This window comes from Astatotilapia calliptera, chromosome 6 (genome assembly GCF_964374335.1).
Source record: "Astatotilapia calliptera chromosome 6, fAstCal68.1, whole genome shotgun sequence".
Taxonomy (NCBI): domain Eukaryota; kingdom Metazoa; phylum Chordata; class Actinopteri; order Cichliformes; family Cichlidae; genus Astatotilapia; species Astatotilapia calliptera.
Genome location: NC_137427.1, coordinates 19,091,200 through 19,110,350, shown reverse-complemented (window position 1 = coordinate 19,110,350; position 19,151 = coordinate 19,091,200). Strand labels below are relative to the sequence as shown.

The 19,151-nt window shown below is 41.2% G+C and overlaps 1 protein-coding gene across 1 annotated transcript in view; it reads right to left on the bottom strand.

Moving 5' to 3' along the window:
- Positions 1–19,151, bottom strand: part of adgrl3.1 (adhesion G protein-coupled receptor L3.1) — an 87,919-nt gene that overhangs the window by 7,653 nt on the left and 61,115 nt on the right. Inside the window, 8 exon segments of the mRNA XM_026170822.2 lie at positions 1,556–1,649; positions 2,801–2,980; positions 4,363–4,531; positions 8,471–8,562; positions 9,623–9,689; positions 12,296–12,516; positions 15,947–16,156; positions 17,148–17,324. Of these exon segments, the coding sequence (XP_026026607.2) occupies positions 1,556–1,649; positions 2,801–2,980; positions 4,363–4,531; positions 8,471–8,562; positions 9,623–9,689; positions 12,296–12,516; positions 15,947–16,156; positions 17,148–17,324 (1,210 nt within the window).

Below are 19,151 nucleotides of genomic sequence, written 5' to 3'. Positions count from 1 at the left end.
TAACTTTAAAGCATAAGGCAATTGTGTTAAATACACACAAGATGCTTACATAAATCCAAGAGATGGCCAATCAATTTTTTTCAGTGTACAGCTTCTTTAGTCTGACTCTGTTATTGTAAGCTGGTACTGTCAGAGTTTATTAAATACACATGTGAAAACAGTATTAGCTGATAGACAATTATCTTTTACTGCTAGGGTTCCAGATGAAGTGCATACCTTTGATTTGCAACCCACACCCCCCTTTTTTAAATCTTTTTTTACATTAAGTAACAGCTACATTTTGAATTAATTGAGAATATCATAGAGTGTTTGAGTTTCACTAAAATGAAAAACAGCCACATACTAACAACTGACTCCTCTATTCCTGAGCATACCACAGAACCTTTTTTTTTTGGTCATTGCTGTGTAGGTCTCTCTTCTTCATTATAACTTAAATGACCTGGGCATAACAAGAAGTCGGTCTCTTATCTGACAATCCAATTTATTCCATTCCACCGTTATCCAATAAGTCAAAGTATGTAGTTATTTCAACATCTACTGGCTAAGTAGCTCCGTGTGGCATTCTTTAAAGTGTGAGGGAAGGAGGAGGTGCGGGAGTCTTAAGCCCTGCCTCACTAAGTGTGTGATAATTCAAGCGCTGACACGCACCATGTCTGCTTTAGTATCAATCTGTCATGCTAACAGCTTATTAGTGGCCTGAAGAAAGTGAGGGCCACACCTCAGCTTAGAGTCTAACAAATGGCAGCATGTGTTCTCGTGTGTGTGTGTGTGTGTGTGTGTGCTTGTGTGTGTGTGTGTGTGTGTGTGTGCACGTATTTCAAACTGTGTGGCCATTTGGGTATCTATGCCCTCATTACCCTAGCCCTCGGATAGCCATACCCATTGAGTTCATTCCTACAGTCCATTACACTGTCCTACTCTGAAGGGACTGCAATACACAGCTCTAAATAAAGTAGGGATACACTGAACTAGGCTTATTCATTTAAAAGGTTTGAGACTACAATAGCATACAAATTCTCAGGTGCAAATCCTGCAAAGTTTCGCTCTACTTAAAATGAAACGGGATGCTATGTGATGAGTAATGCTGTGAATTCATCTAAAAATATAACATTAATTTGCATAGCACACTGTATTATAACAAAGATGTTATGGTGTTTAGTTTAAGTCCTTAACACATACTAACTTAAAGGATTCAAACCTACAGCAGTTAAAGAAACATCTGTCCTTGCAAAAAGAAGATTGGTGCTACAGCACAGTTAGCGCTTCACTCTGTAGATTTAATATTGTGACAATAAAGTAGTTTCAGTTTTGACGGGAGCCTGCCCAGACCTCTCCTTCCTGCGAAAAAGCAGCTTTTGAAGCAGCAAAAATAAGTAAGCGATATTTACACTATCCTGCTAATCTTCCGATCTTCAAGAACAAAATACCATTATCGGTAGTCTGGACCGCAGCTACTTTGCTAAATGACAGCGTATGCTGCCTGTGCCTCCCGCTATTAATAAAGCAGATAGGGTGACAGTGATGAGGATGCAAATTGTAGGTATCCCGTGGTTACCTCTGTTGAGCGTAGCAGAGCTGTTGATGTCTCCAGTGATGAAGGAGGACTCCTGTTTCCTCACAGTGTCATTCCACATCCGCCTGATACGACTCTATACGCATGAGAAAAGAAGCGAGAAAGAAAGAAAAGGGTAGAGACGGTATGGGCAAATTTGTAGAGGGGAAACAATAAAATGCAAGGGAAAAGAAATCAAAGGAAGAGCCAGCAACAGATCAAGGGAGAAAGGACACGACAAAAAAGAAGGGAGAGAAATATAGTGAGAAAGTTATAATATATGGGAGGCGATTGGCAAAAAAAAAAAGGATCAAATTAGTGCAGGAGAGGCAGTAAATGGGGAAAAAAACCCAAAGCAACATCCAACAAAAGAGAAACAGGTAGGGGAAAATAATCATACATCAGTGTTTTTTGTACTCCATATACATTTTTTAAGCAACATTGTCTGTCACAGTCAGGGTTTTGGATCTCACACTTTCAACAAAACATCCATATTTTAAGTAGAGATGCACTGAATGTAATTTTACTGGACTATTGCATTTTTCTTTACTATGCTATGTTTTCTAACCTTTCTTTCGTGGAGAATTTCCATTTTTGCTCATAATAAAACATAGAAAAGTTTTTGAAACAGTCAATGTTTTCCAATACGACATCAGGTTACTGAACCTACTATCACTCCCACTCCAACAAACCCATAATCGAGTGCTCCAGGTTACTGGACACAATATTGAGCTTCTTCATTTACTGGCAAACAGTGCCAACAACAGTATATGATGCCAACTGAGCTGGGCAGATCGTGTCAGAGTTGGAGCTAATAAATGCTAAACAAAAGTTACTCTGACTTTGCTCTTATTGCAGAAAAGAGAGTTCTGAAATTACTAATGGATTGGCAGAACTATGAAAAAGAGTACATGGCAGATGGCTACACTGGTAGATTACTGGCAACTGAGTTAGCAGTATGAGGAAGCCAGATACATTTACAGCTTATAAGATATTACATTTTGCTTCACAGAAGTAATATATCTGCACAGCAATTAAAGTTGTTTTTGTTGTCTAAGGTGCACTATCGGCTATACCCTTGATCGGATATACTAGCCGACTGATCGGTGCAGCTCTAATTTAAAGCCCCAAAATAAACCGAATGGCATTCCAACTTAAAGTCGCATTTAATGTGTTTGCCTAAAATATGAGACGAGTTGAAAGTGAACAGCGATGATCCAAAACCCTCATGGCGTTATCTGGCCTCACCTGAGAATCTGCTGTGCTGTAGCGTCCAGGTGTGCAGGCAGGTAAGCTCACCTGTGAGCCTGTGGAGTAGCGGCCCGGGGTCCGCGAGGTGGTGGTTTTACTGGAGGAGGATATAGAAGTCTCCACGCTCTTGCCGCTGCAGCAGTGGGTGCGCAGACATTTGCCGTACTCTTTACGCACCTGGGCCCCAGATGGTGGGAGGAGGAAAAAAGCGTCAGAAACTGTAAATGCACTCTCAGCCAGCGCGTACAAAAGAGGGGGAATTGATTGATGTTTTTGCTTTGACGTTGCACATAATGATGCATATTTTCAAGATGACAGGCCGAGAAAGAAAAGACAAACTCTTCTTCTACTCAACTTCCTTGTGCAAACACTAAACCCATAAATTTAGACATTAGAAGATTAGCTCCATAAACTTTCCCCCATCAACATCCTCCCCAAGCTGCCACATATTCATCTAAAATGGACATATTCCTTAGGGGGAGATGTGATGCACTTGTACACACAGAACATCTGCATTTAGATCCCAATCAAGTTAGAACAAATACGACTGTAATTGCTTTTTAACAAGCTCGTCGGACTGGCAGGCATATATTGCCACATGCTCTGTTTGAACAGCTGTGTGGTGAGTTGCTCCATGCATCTTGGGAGAAACCAAGTTGGGTCGCAGCCAAAGAAAACCTCATCATTGTTCTGAGGACATCTCTCTGGATACCTGATCCCGTGACCTAGCACATACCTAAGTATACTGTGCACACACACCACACTTGTTTACTGGTCATGCACTTGAAACTAAAAATTGTCTGTGGGATGGCAGCCAGATGAGAGTATTAAGCATTTGATGAATCTTCTTTCCATATCCTACTCCTCTTCTGGAGTCCCAGGCACTGACAGTGTGTGGGAGACTGTAAAAGTATCCCGGTGTGTGTAGGCTCTTCCTGGAAGCCACACATAACTCAAGTATAAAAAAAGTACACACATGTGCTCACAAATGCCAGTAATCCTTTAGGCCAAGGAAACCCAAAAAAATATACTGAAGAGTTTGTTTTGGGGTTTTTTTAAATTATAGAGGACTTGAAAGGCGAACCGTGTGTTAATGTGAGTCATAAAATCATAAAACTCACTTGAGGAAATTACTTCAAGTTTCAGGCAATTAGACTTCAAAACACTCATGCATGTCCTCTTCCTGGGTCCAATATTTAAAACAATTAGAGCTGAATATTATCAAAGTGTATAATATGCTATTTCAGGTGCGATGACCCTGCCTGATGATGGAAAACTTTCTTTGCTGCTGCTAGAAGAAGTAAGACAAGCAACTCAGTTTGTTACCTGCTGCCTCAAGGCAAGACAGACAGTGACAGCGAAAGAGAGTGTTAGGTAGCAAGAATGAAAAGGTGAGAGAATTGAGCAGTAGGGATACTGAATGACCAATCAAACCTCTGTGACAGCTCTGCAGATATTTTTGGTGTCCCTGTTGATCGTTTCTGGCTCGCATGTGTGCCTCTGTGTGTGTTTGTATGTGTCTGTCACACTGGCAGCTTCTGTCTAGCTTTGTGCCTCACCTTTTTCTGCAGTATGCAGTGGAAGATGAAGATAAACATGCCCTGCAGAGAGTTGAAGATGGTGAAAAGGTAGGCCATGATCACGGTGCTCTCGTTGATGTACATTAGCCCGAACGCCCAGGTCAGACCGAGCAGACACAGCAGAGCTATGGCCCCGATCACCCAGGACCTACAGGAGAAGACAAACAGTGAAAAATGAGAGATGCTCGTCCTGTTACTGTGTGTCATTATCAAATGAAATTCAAACATGAGAAGTTTGTCTTTTCCCCCCGTGGTGAAAAAACTAATCAGTCAAGGCTGACGCATGAGGGACCATGAGACGATAGAGGGGTTAGAAAGGGTTCATTATGAGCCCCAACACTGTAGGAGTAGACTGGAGGAAACAGCGGGAGTTTTGCTTAAAAGAATTAAAGCCTTATAAAAGGGTTTAGAGGAGGCAGTGCGAGTGGATCTTTTCATTTAGATCCAATCTCCAGAGAGCGAGGAGAGGTTATAAGCGAGCTGACGTCAGCCACGGGTATCACGAAGAAAAGCATTCTTCACCGAGCACACTTTTCCCAAGCTGCAGCCAAACTTTCTCAGTCAAAGTATATGACAGGAGGTAAAAAATCATTTTCAGGCAGAAGTAGGTCCTGAAGTCTGTTAGCGCACTTGTGACTATAACAGTTTAATGGGAGTAGATTTGATAAAAGTTTTTAAGGCTGCAAACCTTCATTTCAAATAAAGGCTATGAAGAAGTGAGTCATAAAGGCCAAATGTCAGAGAAACTTGGTCATGCGGAGGCATGTGTATGCATCGTAAGTCCTTGTCTGAGAATGTGTGTGTGCGCGCACGTGTGTGTGCATGCGTGTGCGTGCGTGTGTGTGTGTGTGCGCGCGTGTCCACGTGAGTGTCTTCATCGGGCAGTAAGCAGAGGGACATTACGGCCATTATAAATGACATTTCCCACTAAAGGTCATAGATTTGTGTCTGCCAGAGCCGAGATGATAGCTGTTAATTTGATTGGCTGACTGGGCAGTGATCACCTCTAACACAAGTGATAGAGACAAAGAAAACCGGCAAGGAAAGAGAGAGCAGGAATGGAGATAGAGAGAGTGAAAAAACGCAGCGGGAGAGATATTAGGAGAGTCATGAGGAAGGAAGACAGACAGAGGAGGAGAGTAAGTGAGTGAGACTAAGGTGATTGATTCGATGTTTCCCTCTGTGGCACCATTCAGGCGAGACAGAACCTCCAATAAAGCTCGTCTGACGACCCTCTTCAATAAAGGGTATGCTCATCTCTCTTTTCCATCCCACCATTTCACCTCTTCCTCCAGCGTTCCCTTGAGTCATGGTTTCTCTCTCAGCTCTGTTTCCATGAATTCACATCTCACCTTTATAATATTTCAATAGCACATTAGGTCTATAGGTCACAGGACCTCACAAATCACACACGAACAAGAAATCCATTTTACAAGACAGGTTCACGGTTAATTTAGGTGTGTGCATAGACTATAGGAAGACTCCACAGACACATGAATAACAAGCAAACCAAACAAAATGTCTCTAGGAAGACAACACTGATTGGAGAGTGGCCTTACCAGAGCCAATCCACAACAAAGATAACTTATGATGGCTTGGAGTTAGAGAGACAAAGAAAACAAAAGGAAGAAAAAAATAAGACAAAAAGAGCATGATGGTGATTAACGAATAAATGAACCACAATAAGACATGACTAATGAAGTGAAATAGATTAAAATCTAGACAGCCTTCAGTGTTCTCAGAAAGACTAAGGAAAGTCATTAAGAAGAGGGGGGGAAAGATCCAAAGCATCGTGTTTTAAACGATTCTTTGATTTCCATCTTTCATCAGATTTTTTCTTATTAGAGTACTTTTTCCTGAACTGCACTAAAGCAAAGATCAGCTGGCTTCGCCTTTGCTTCTGAAACACTTCCTGCTTGAAGTCCTACTTAAAAACTGCCTCCATTGGCAGTAATATTTAAATCATATGAGAACCGAGTCATTTTTGGGATTTTCATTATAAATTCTGAGCTCGGATACGCGTTGAACTCTGAGCCAAGGCATATTGTTTGAATTAGACTGAGCCTTTTTTGTCTTGAGCTGGACTCGAACAAGAAATGACACAATCCCGATTAGTTAGCTTGGTAGAAAGAGTTTCAGTATTTAATGGAAGTGAAGTCATATTTCAGTGGCACCCTCTAAGGGTCTCTTGAATAATAGGGACATGCCTGAGAATAATGATTTGAAGAATTTAGAGGGTAGCATCTCAAAATTATGTAAGATAAAGGTGAAAGGCGCTCCATGCGACAGGGTAGCATAAAAATGTAGAATTAATTGAATAGTTCGACTTTTTGGGAAATGTGATGCCACTCTTGTGTTTGTGCAGCCATGATGAAGACGGAGCCAGCAGCTAATGAGCTTAGTGTAAAAACAATACTCCTGGTTCTGTCCAAAGGTAACATTCTAATGCTCACTAATTAGCATGTTATAGCCTTTCGCTGACTCCATAAACAAAACAAACTGAAACCAACAATGCGATAAATTCAGAGATTGTGTCTCTCTTGCCTGAGAAATAGTATTGTACCTTACCTCCATAATTTGTGTTTATGCTTCCACTTATATATAAATGATACAAACAACAAAACATAAAGGCTTTAACTGAACTAAAGGTATCAACTTGTAGCTTTTGTTACCATTGGGCAGCACCAGGCTTAGTGTTTCAACCCTATTCGAGTCTTATGTTAAGCTAAGCTAACCATCTGCAGCAAAAGTACTGCACAAAAATTTAGAGTTATGCCTCATTTCTCTGTATTTTGCTAGGAAATAGGAAGAAGTTGAATAGTTGAAGTGATTTAATGAAACATGTGCAAACACACATACAGTATAAAAGGCGAAAACGACGTTTGTACAAAGTGAAGTGAATATCCATTACGCCGACCTTTATTCTCTAACATAGCCTGAACTCTCTTATGCAAGTTTTAATTCTTTAATTAGTCTTCAGGAATAGTTCTCCAGACTTCTTGAATGACATTGAAGGCTCTTTGGATTTTGGCTCTTTTCTGTTCTCTGTCAAGATGATCACACACGGCTTCAATAACGTTGAGGTCCGGGCTCTGGGGAGGCCAATCCATCACTGACAGCATTCATTATGTTTTTCTCTATCCAGGTATACTTTTAATGCACTGCCAGTATCTTTGGGATCATTGTCATGGTGTAAACTGAAGCTGTTTCCTAACAGGAGTTTTCCAGATGGTGGATCAAAATCAGGTCATACTGTAGAAACACTGTTGTACTTTTCTGCGAACATCCTCAGAAAATATTGATAAAGATTAGAACAAAAAATGTGTAATTTTGATTCACCACACCTTAAGACCTGTTGCCACTGATTTTCAGGCCAGTTATTGTTTAATGTTTCAAATTTCTGCCTTTTCTCTGTTTCCTTTCCTTATGACTTGCTTCTTGAAAACTATCCTTGCACCGAAACCATTTCTGATAAAGCTTTGAATAATAAACGACGGATCAAATGAACAGCCAGGTGTATTTTTGACTTGACTTTACTATTTATTTGCTGTAGATAGTTTTTCTAGGCCTGCTACTTCTTTTGTTCTGCCCTTGTCCAGTTTCCTGTTTCATGACGCACTGCACACCATTGGAAGTCTTTGGGAATCATCTTGAGAATGCCAGTTCATTCCTTGAATTAGTCTGTTTATGCTCAAATGACTCATAAGTCAATGTTAAAAAAAAACTAAACATTTAACTGAAAATGGTCAGGTACAAGGACTGGATTAAAAATGAGTGCAAAAGCATTGGAAGACCTTTGGAAAGCTTGGAGAACTATTGCTCAAGACCCCTTAAAAATGCCGAGAAACTTTGGATTCTTAAAATATAAAGAAAAAAGGGCAGTTTCACAATACTGTTGTGTCTTTTTCACAATAATGCTTATAGATTGTACTGTACAGACATCTGTCTTCTATTAGTCCTCCCTTTTGCAAAAAAAAAAAAAAAGCACAGTTCCCAAATGTCAAACTATTCCTTCTGCTTTATTCACACAAGCATGCATAATCACAAATCAGATGCACAAGTGTAGTAGCAGGATTGAAGAACTTACTTGATGTTGTCCAGACACCCAGAGTCTGGTTTGAGAATGGCCGTATGATGGAACATCTTATAAAGAGCGATGCCGAGGAAGATTACATTCAGCTGAAACACACAGACATAAAATCACACAAGGTAATTTTCTGCAGCAAGTAGCCTAATTAAAGACATAATGTCACCACAGCACTCACACAAAGAGTGATTCTTTATTTGCCTCTTCAACAGTAATTGGCTTAGGGACACCCTATCAGGCCCTCAATCAACAAGCCTTTATGTTCTCAAAATACAGCAGCTTGAACATCAGGGAAAATTTCAGCAGTTCGGGATCATTGTAACAATGGTAACCCAATTCTCATAGATGTGTTCTGTTCTATTGGAGTACTAATGCATAAAGAGGGTGGTTTAATAATGACTGTCTGAAGCGATACACTGGGTCTCAGAGGCTGTATACATTACCACTAGGTGTGGTGTCATAACAGTGCAGTCCCACCTGAACTGCTCCCCACATGTACATCCTGCAAGATCTGTGATAGCCTGCCTGACATTTCAAAAATGAGTACAGTGGATTGGTTCACAGGCTACTGGGAATACGTCTCATTGCTTTAAATGTCTTTGTATGTGTGTCTGCTTGATCATCAAACTCTATTCCTGTTGTAGTTTACTTGTTCGAGATAGGATGCCTGTTCCTGCTTCTCTGAACATTTTGATGACTGATGAAACATCAATCATTGGCATTGTTCAAACTTCCCGGGAGACTCTGTTCTCCAGTTTAATGTTCAATTTGGTGGCAAAGCAATAAAACAGCTAGATCAGGAGGAAAAACAGCACACAAATGAGTGCCTAATAGCAACATAACCTTGCTGAGTTTTTATCATAATCTGTGTGACGCACGGCGGCTTGCTCTCCATATCCCCTTCGAAGATTTCCAGGTTGCAGGAGTACGTGCCCGCCTGAGAGTTAATCCATGAATGGGAGTTATTAAGTTGACATATAGAGTTGCTTCCACTTTTACTTGCACTTCTGAGGAGCTCAGGCAAGCCTTGTAGGAGATTAACAAATACCTTAATGTGAGCCATCACTGCTGCACGAACATCTATAGATCTACCTACTCATAGATGAAGTGCTAAGTCAAGGGTGTGTGAGTATCCACGTGTGTCCATCTCACCATAATGATGAGTGTAGCAGGGCCTATGAAGCTCCAGATAAAGTAAGTATCCAATCGCAGCCAGCACCTAGAGACAGGGAGAGACGGAGACAGAGAGAGACGTCACGCACGAGGGACGCTGGGAAGAATAAAGGGGTTAAAAAAACATGTTCTTTAGATGGATGTAGGGTAGCAATCAGAGGATAGGACATGCATCACGGTTTCACACATATAATCACTGACAGGACGCAAGCTGGAGGAAAAAAAAGGAGCACATTATGACACGCAGTATATCAAATGCATCACGACAGAGCGAGGACAAAACAGAACTGGGGTGGATGTAAAAAGTGAAAGAGATGAAGAACAGGAAGAAAGGTGTTGCAAGATGGAGGAAAATAGCCTATACACACACCTCGAACATACATCACACACAGAGGGGGGAGACAGCGAGGGATAAGCACCTGTGATAAATAAAGCTTTACTTCTCCCTAAGGGCACAGATATATGACATGGCCACATCCTGCAGTCGCAAAAATATGACATGACTGTGTTCATTTGAATACTGAGTTATGGATGCAGACCTCATACGAGGCTATTTATGGAGTCTGCGGATGGCTGTGTTGAGGTTAAAGGAGAAAGGAGGGACACAAGTGCATGCACATTCAGTGTGTATATGCACACAAGCACACTTTCAGAAGACACGCATGAACATATAACCACAAACACACACACACACATACAATCATTTTGGACCACAAGGTTAGGATTGGTTGTAAAAGATATACTGCTGTATGCAAAATTATATAACCCCAAAACACCTTGACTCATCAACTGCAGCAAGCAGGGGAAGGAGAAGAAGAAAAAAAGAGTGCCCTCCACTGAGGTCAGACCCAACTAGTTGCCGAAAAAGGTGCCAGAGAAAAACGGCTGGAGCAAAATGGCCAACTGATTCATGACCAGCTGCTTTTGAATTATTAATCTTTCAATTTCCACCACATTAGAGAACCCTCCATTATGGGTCCCTGACTGTGTCACAGTATCCTCCATTAGGGCTCCTTTGCTAACTCGTAGCCACCTTCATTACGGTACATGAATGAGACTCAGTGCCACTGGCTACTGTGAAGAAGAACAGTCTGTGTTATGTGACAAGGTGACACAGCAGGAATGGCAGATGATATTTTCAAAGGTTTTGTCTCAATGTGTTATGTCAAAAATGATACACAGTGTCATTTTCAAGCCTGGGCTGATAAATGGATCGTGTAAGTTCGTTTCTGCTTTTTAAAAATTTCCAATTTCATTTACTTTTCAGATCCACAAGGCCCATGGGGCACGAGGACATGACGAGCAAGAGCATTAATGGCCTGGATGCAACATTACAAAAGAAAATATTGAAAATATTATATTCATGCATTTATTTTTGGTTATGTGCACCTTTTACATATAAGCTCTGCTTCATTGTCCCAAAATATTTCACATCATTTTGCATTTAAAGTCACAGCAGTTGTCTCAGGTCCTTTACGACACTCTGTTTGTGATTATTCACCCAAAGCTTGGCACTGAGACTCTCATGTTTTAATGATCATCAGGCAATGAAATATTGATCTAAGTGGCATGAGGACTGGTGTGGCTTGATGGTTAAACACTGCTAAATTCAACCCTTCCCTCGTCTTTCAGAGCTGGTCGAGTAGAGTGTAGCTTGTGGAAAGCTGCAATGTCAGAACGACAAAAGGTCCCCAAATGACCAGCGACTGGGAGCATTTTAGAAGGTGAATCATTTATATCTATAACCACACGTCATTTTTCACCCTCAACACGGAGCGACTCATTTATAAGCAGCTGAGGGATGAAACACCTCTAAAGCTGTAGCCTTTCAGTGCAAAGTCCACATTGTTAGTGTTTAGTCTTATGATTTGAATGGAGAACAGGTTATGAACATGACTGTGCCTTATATATATTATATATGCAATATACATTTCATATGCATATGTACTTAATAATTAGAATGTTGGCCTCTTTTCAGAGTCAAAGCATGAATGAAGTGTGCAGGTGAAACTCTTACGTTCACTCTCTTTGAATCTGTAGTTTGTGTATTAAGCCTGTAATGAGATGCTGCCTGTCCTTTCTTGGATTCATCCTTTTTCTAGGGTTATACAAGTCAAGCATGCACAAATACGTTACCTTGTGCTTTTAATGTATGTGCTTTTAATGTATGTGCTTATCTTCCACTACTCTTCTCCAGAGAAGCTGGTTTTATTTTAATGCGCAAGCGTAAGCCAGTGTGGATGTGTGAACATCCTGACACACAACTCCATCTTTTCCTATCCCATCCCTCCATTCTCACACTTAAAGCAGTTTTTTTTCTCCCTCGGCATACTCCACTGTACACCCCCTCCTTCTGCCCCGCCTGTTAAATCCTTCCATATTCACACATTGTTGCTGCCATGCTCATGCAGGCACTCTGTGGTGCATCCTCCCCCTGCGTGTCCCCAATACTTCTCTACCACTCTCCATCCTTCTTTGCCTCTCTCTCTCCACTCGTTCTCTCTGTATTGACTCTTCAGAAGTGCCACAGCTTGTTGAGTCCACTGTGGCAAACGCAGCCAAAATGACAGCAGGCACTCCAGCCTCCCTCCCTTTCCCTCCCTTGCCCCGTCATCCATCCTTCCTTCACGCATTCTTCAGCAGCATCCTTACACTCGGTCGGTGCCGTAGCTCCTATAGTCCACAGCAGCGGAGACGGCCACTATGACAGCAGGTACTCCATATCCTGCCAGGTAGAAGTACTTAGTCCTGGAGTGTTCGCTCTCAAACACCTCTACCAGCATGATGTAGAGCTGTACCCCTTCCAGGAACATCCAGGTGAACGCTGCCAAGAAGAAGAAATGGAGCAGGGCCGCAAAGACTGCGCAGACAATCTGGTGAGGCAAATAAAGGATTGAGAGGGTTTAAAAATACAGTAACATTAAACTCAGGAAATATTTATTGTGCTGGACACTTGCACTGATGAGGCAGAAAAATAAAGATGCAAACAGTACAGGCAGTAAGGGTATGAGTCAGATTTAGAAAGCAATAATGTATCATATTCAGTTAAGGAAGAAAACGTAAGTGATTAAATATTGGACAGCCACTGCTTGAACAGGTAAGGCAGGGGATAGAATAAGGCAACGTGAAATAGAAGTCACAATCATAGTGTACTATGACAGAAATTTCAGGTGGCAGAATGACAAAAAAAGTAAAAAATCACCTCAAAATAGCAATATTATTGGAGACCCCCCCTCGCACTTCACTCACAGTCTACAATCTACAAGTCGTCCAGGAAGATAAATGAGAAAATATAAGTGACATGTTAGCGCCGCAGCCCGTGCTGATTGACCACATTTCAAAGAGATGTAGCGAAGCACTTTCAAAGGGGGCTGACAATGAGTTGTTGAGGAGGGCGAATTACTTGCCAGCGCTGTTGAAAATACAGTATGATTTTTGTCAATGCCAAAGATGAACAAAATAAGTGGAACTGCTGCAAAAATGACTCAGCATCTTGGTTTGAAAGAGACAAATGAAAAATCACATAAAAGTTGACAGATTTCGGAGCTTGAAAAAGAAAAAAAAGCTGTGAAAACATACAGCTTTTTTACGCTTTTACCAATGCAGAACTAAATGTTTTACATACGATAAACACTGTGCTTGTTAACATACTTCCTAGAGAATTGCAATTATCAAACACAAAACACAAATTAGAACGTTTTGCACCTACCAGAACTAACCCTGCGTTTTATACACTGAAAGTGAGTAAATCTATTTTAAATGACGTGCCAGTGAACAGTGACGGACGAAAGACATGTAAGTCTTAGAGTGATAGATGAAAACCCTGCGAGAGACTCTGCTCATTCCAAAGAAGAGAAGAAAAAACACAGAGGTGCAAAGAATGTGAATAAAAAAACAAAAGCCAGGGATCAAACCTAAAAAGACATTAATAATTTTGGCAATTCCATGGCAAAGAAAGAGTGTTGATTAAGAAAAAGAAAGGTGCAAAACGAATGAGCGCTGAAACTTGGTCAATCATGCCAATGTTCTAATCTAAAGAGTCACTCCTAAATCACTCAGTGGAAGCGCTTACAGACAGACTTTTATAATAGAGGAGTTTGCAACGAGAGACAATTACCTAATGTCTGAGAGACAATGAGTTTAGGGGGTGAGGGAGTCACTCATTTCCATTTCTGATGATCGCAGAGTGTAGCTTTCACAGGCAAAGGCGCACACATGCATGCACACACAGGTAGAAAAAAAAAGTGGCTGCTTATGCAAAGTCATTTAGTTTTCCTGCTGGAATTACTGGATTAACCGGCTTCGAGCTAAGTGATGCTGAAGATGTTAATGGAGGTCACGAATAGTCACCGGTAATTAACAGGAGAACAACACGCAAATACAGCAGCACACATACATGCAAAAAAAAAAAAAAAAAACCCCACAAAAACAAAACAACATGATCCCTCCCACGCAAACACACAGACAAAGAGAAACGCACAAGCGCCACGATCAAAACGCGCTCTCCATCCAATTTGCTTTGTCTCTTCATTTACAGTGAGAAGGTTTTCTCACTGAAAGCTCAGCAGGATGCAAATGCTTCAAGGTGTTCTGAGGCTTCTTGTATACTATGGGGGAGGTAAAGGATACAGCCTTGAGCCTTAACTTACAGAGAGAAGTGGTGAAAAAGCTCGTCCTTTCCTGTGTGTTGATTATTATTTAGGTGTCCTTGTGCAGAGATAATAAAGGCGAGAATCTCCTCTCAGAATCTGTCCCATAAGATTTGTGTGCAAAACGCTTGTACCCAAGTGAGGTTTAAAGTTCTAATCCATGACTGGCGTACTGAATGCGGACCATATGGATTATACATCTTGGGCTATGATTGGAATGCACACCATGTGGATCCCCCACTGTTGAGCCAAAAAACTGCACTGCACTGAATTCCTTCAGGGATAGAGTTTGATTGGTTGCTTAAGTGATACGCAAAGAAAATGCTTCGCAAATTGTGTCTCATGATTTTAAAAAGCCTCCACGCTCTCGAGGGAAGGGCTATTTGTTCTGAGTGTCACAAGGACTTGTGCAGTTAATGATGCATTTGTTGTTCTGAAAATGCACATTTCTATTCCACATGCAGAAAAACACAATGATGTTGCAAATGACACTACATTTGACAAACGTACCACTGCGACCAATTAGGCTAGAGCTACCATTACGCCTGTGGAGAGTAGAACCATTCTTAAAATAGTATATAGAGCATATTCAATAAGTTAGCACTTTTGCCCACAAAGATGTGACTTCATGAAAAACTTCTATATAAATGTTTACCTGGATCGCAGGAATCTGTTTAAAATAATTCCCAGCTTTGCTCTAGATGTTTCACTTGGACTAGTCTGTCTCTGAGCCTGGTCGAGAGCAGATAACTGCTAACTAGTCAGTAATGCTTAGGTTTAATCTTACTAAACACATCTATAATAATGAGATAATTAGTAATAACTAAAATTATAATATATTCTATCTTATATTGTACATAAATTCTGCTTCACTCAGTCTCAGGGGTATTTGACAAATACGAATTGCCTACTTATAAGGAGGGAAAATAAAGAAAATACATAACACCACTTGACCAGAACTTTCAGTGTCAAGAGTAATTTTTTCAAAATAGCCATCTTTAATGGTCTTTATTTTACCTTGCTTTTGTACAAGGTAACTCTACTGTTGGGTACTGATGTATACAGACTGAGGTCACAGCTGAAATCCAACCGCACTGAGGTGTTAATCAAAAGCAGTCTGAACTCATATTCACAAATCGGCCTCATATGAGCTGCATAAGGTTTAACGCATTATATGGCAGATCTTTGTGGGCGCTCTTTGCATTGTAAATCATGGCTGACTATGAATGGATTGCAAAGCAGGCAAATTAGGTTCTTTTTACATACGCGCAAGTACGTACATGATTTTGATGATGGGATTACTTAACATGTTGAAGAAAAAATAAATACATTTAATTTTGCAAATTCTATTACATAGAATAGTAAGAATATTGTTTTGTTTCACAATCACTATGAGAAACGACGGCTTTGATTTATTCCAAAGATCACTGTTACTGTACAACATCTCCTGTTTTATTCAGTAGTAGCACAAGTGTGGTAAACCACTGACACAAAGTTAATAAACAGTCTGATGATTTGTGGTATTGGTCAGTGGATAGTTATGCCAACATGTGCCGTGGACTTGTCTGAATTTATGGTCAAAGTAATGTTCTTCCATACGCCGCGTATACTGCACACACTCGCATAAGCTCACACAGGGGAACTGGACCCTCACCGGCTGGTCGGCCTTGTTGATCCCATACAGAAACAGAGACTCAGCGATGAAGAGGCTGATGCAGAGGTTCTTGTGAATGGTGTTGCGATCGCTCTGAAGCCCTCTGAAGAAGCAGAAGGTGAAGATGCAGATAAGCAGGCAAACCAGTGACAACAGGATGCCCACCCACGTGATGACATCCAGGAGCACGTCGTGCATGCTGTCTGTTTTCTGTGAAATGTGCAAACAGAGAGACAAGTTTAAGTTGGTAATTCAATAATAACAATGTAATTTACAGCTACTATAGCTATGCATAGCCTTGGTATGCTAACATCATACATGAGTCATACTGTTGTAAGGTGAAACAAACTGTAGGAGCAGACAGTTAAATCCCCTCCCCCCCCCCCAACCCCTGGCTTATGTGAGTCTGGCTGTGTGTCGTTGAGCGTTCAGGGCCACAGCGTTACGCTGTGTTGCACAGGTGTGCTGGCTCTATCCATCAGTGTCCTGCAAGCTGGCAGGTAGAGCAATGTTCAACCTAGCACTGTTGTGATGGATCTACTGCTCAGACCCTCACACTGCGTTCACACAGAGCAGCCGAGCTGGCTCTGACCATGACCCCTTTGGAAGTAACACACATCCTAGCCCACGGGGAGGGAATAGGTGTCGCGCAATATCCAGAGTTACAAGGGCTGATTTGTGTAAAGAAACTTGGTCTTAACATAACAAAAGAGAGAGAGAGACAAAAAGTACTTATCCCACACATGGCGGGAGAATAATGCTTTTATTAACCACCCACTAAGGCTCATGGATATCTAAAAAAACCCAAAACAAAACCAAAATCTGAAAACAAAAACATGTTTTCACTGTCTGATCAGTCAAGCATCACTTTTAGAATGAAAATAAGACCTGAAGCTTATTTTTGTATCTGCTTTAGTAATCCAGAACTCTGAGATGTTTGAAGTACATTTTCCCCCTCAAATCAATGTCATCATGCAGCTTGACAAATCAATTGTAAAGATTTTCCCTGCCAACGTGGTTATTCAGACTCCAAAGATTCATAATTTACTTTTCAGATGTTGTGGTCTTTCTCTCTTCTTTTCTTCCTCTCCTTCTATTTTCAGAATATGTTGACCAACCACTGCTAATCAAATAATAAATAACTGACCCATAGATATTGCCCACCCCCTTCTGGCATGCACAAGCAGAGAAAAATGCCTACCTTGACCTCCACGTGGGCCATGAGCACTGCAAAGCTGGTAAGGTGGGTGCAGGAGCAGCTGGTGTGTGTACGATTGGTGGCCAGCAGACGACAGTCCTGCGTAGACCAGAATCCCGTCATGGTGCGCTTGGAGTAGCTCCAGAATGAACAGTTGGGATTGAAATTCTTTTCTGAATGCTGGAAGATGAGAGAGAGAGAAAGAGAGGCAGAGTGTGATTGAGAGAAACCCAGACAGACAGGAAGGAACTGAGAGACAAAAAAGCAGGAGGGTTGGGAGAACACGGGGACGCAGAATAGATACTCGGTCATGGGTAGGTGGGAGGCAGAAAGCATGGAGTGGTCGGTGAGCCAAAAAAAGTGAGAAACTGGTAGGAGGAATTGGTGGAAAAAGGATGTAGAGGAAGAAACACAGAGACAGAGTCAAATACACACAGCAACAAAACAACAAACAGAAGGGACAGAATGTGAGATTGCAGCAACAAATAAACATAGAGGCATGAGAGGAGGTGACAGAGCTGCGTCCATGCTTGTTGTGTGAGATTCTGGAGTGTAGGAGCTGTTTGTGTTGTGTAAACTGATGAAGCTGTGTGCGTTGGGTTGGTAAAGCTACTTTCAAAAAGAGCAAGAGAAACAGTGAGGATTTTTGTTTTTTACTGCCAACTAGCTGGATCACCAACTGGATAAGTATTTGCTTTTTGGATGCGAAACACAAAATAAAACCGTGTTACTGACCACCCTAATTCATACTTATGAAATTCTTATAAAGTTATGTGGAATTCAGTCTGCAGTAATTGCTAATGTTATGATTTGGTCATTTGGGGCAAGTCAACGCGAGTCGAGCCAAGTTAGTACACAAGTGATCAAAAATGGCTGCAAGACATTTTGATGTTTGAACATCATCCCGCAATGACACAGAAACAACGTTTTAATATTTGAGCCTTTCCAGGGTTTCTATACATCATGTTTTTGTCTGAATCAGGCCCCAGTTTCATGCCTTATGTCTTTTGCTCTGATTACTACTACTATTACTGCTACTATATACTGTCATTAAATGCAGGAAGTTTGGACCCAAATGCATACTGCAGAGGTGAACTAGAGGTTAATAAAAAACTAGCCTTTATTCAAACTATTTTAGTCATATAGTCAGGGCTGGATCAGCTAACCCTGAGTCACAGACCCAGGAACATGCAATATGCAATGATTTAATACGGAAGTCTGAAAACAACAAGTTTTCTTCAGTTCTTTTTAGACTTCCCTCACTTTCTGTGGAATTATGCACTAAACTAAACTAAAGTACCGAACTAGATCTCTTTTTGGCTTCATAAGTGCCATAACTCTTTGTTTTGTCTACAGATTCAACGAGGAGCTGGTACATTACTCTGAGATTTTGGTCCATGCTGACATCACAGCATCATCCAGTCGCTGCGGATTTGTCATCTGCACATCCATTATTCAAAGCTCTGAAAGGCGCTGGAGTAAAATCTGGTGATTGTGGATTGTCGTGCTCAAGAAATTAGTTTGAGGTGATTTGAGTTTTGTAACAAAGCGTGTTATCTTGCTGGAAGCAGTGATCAGAAGATGAGTACACTGTGGTCATGAAGGGATGGATGTAGTCAGCAACAATACTCAGTTAGGCTGTGGCATTTAAAATGATGCTCAACTGGAGCTAAGGGGGGCTAAAGTGTGCAAGAAATGATCCCCCACACAATTACATCACCGCTAGCCTGAACCGCTGATACAAGGCAGGATGCATTTTATGTTGCTTACACCAACCCATACTATCTAAATGTACTGGCAGAAATTGACATTTGGCAATATTTTCACAGTGTTCTCTTATCCAATTTTGCCTGAGCCTGTGTTTTTGTGTTCTCAGCTGACAGGTGTGGTGTTCTTCTGTTGCTGTAGCAGCAGGACATTTTCACCCAGAGAATTGCTGCTTACTGGATATTTTCTCCTTTTTGGACCTTTGTCTGTGAACTCTAGTGATGGCTATGTGGAGAAATC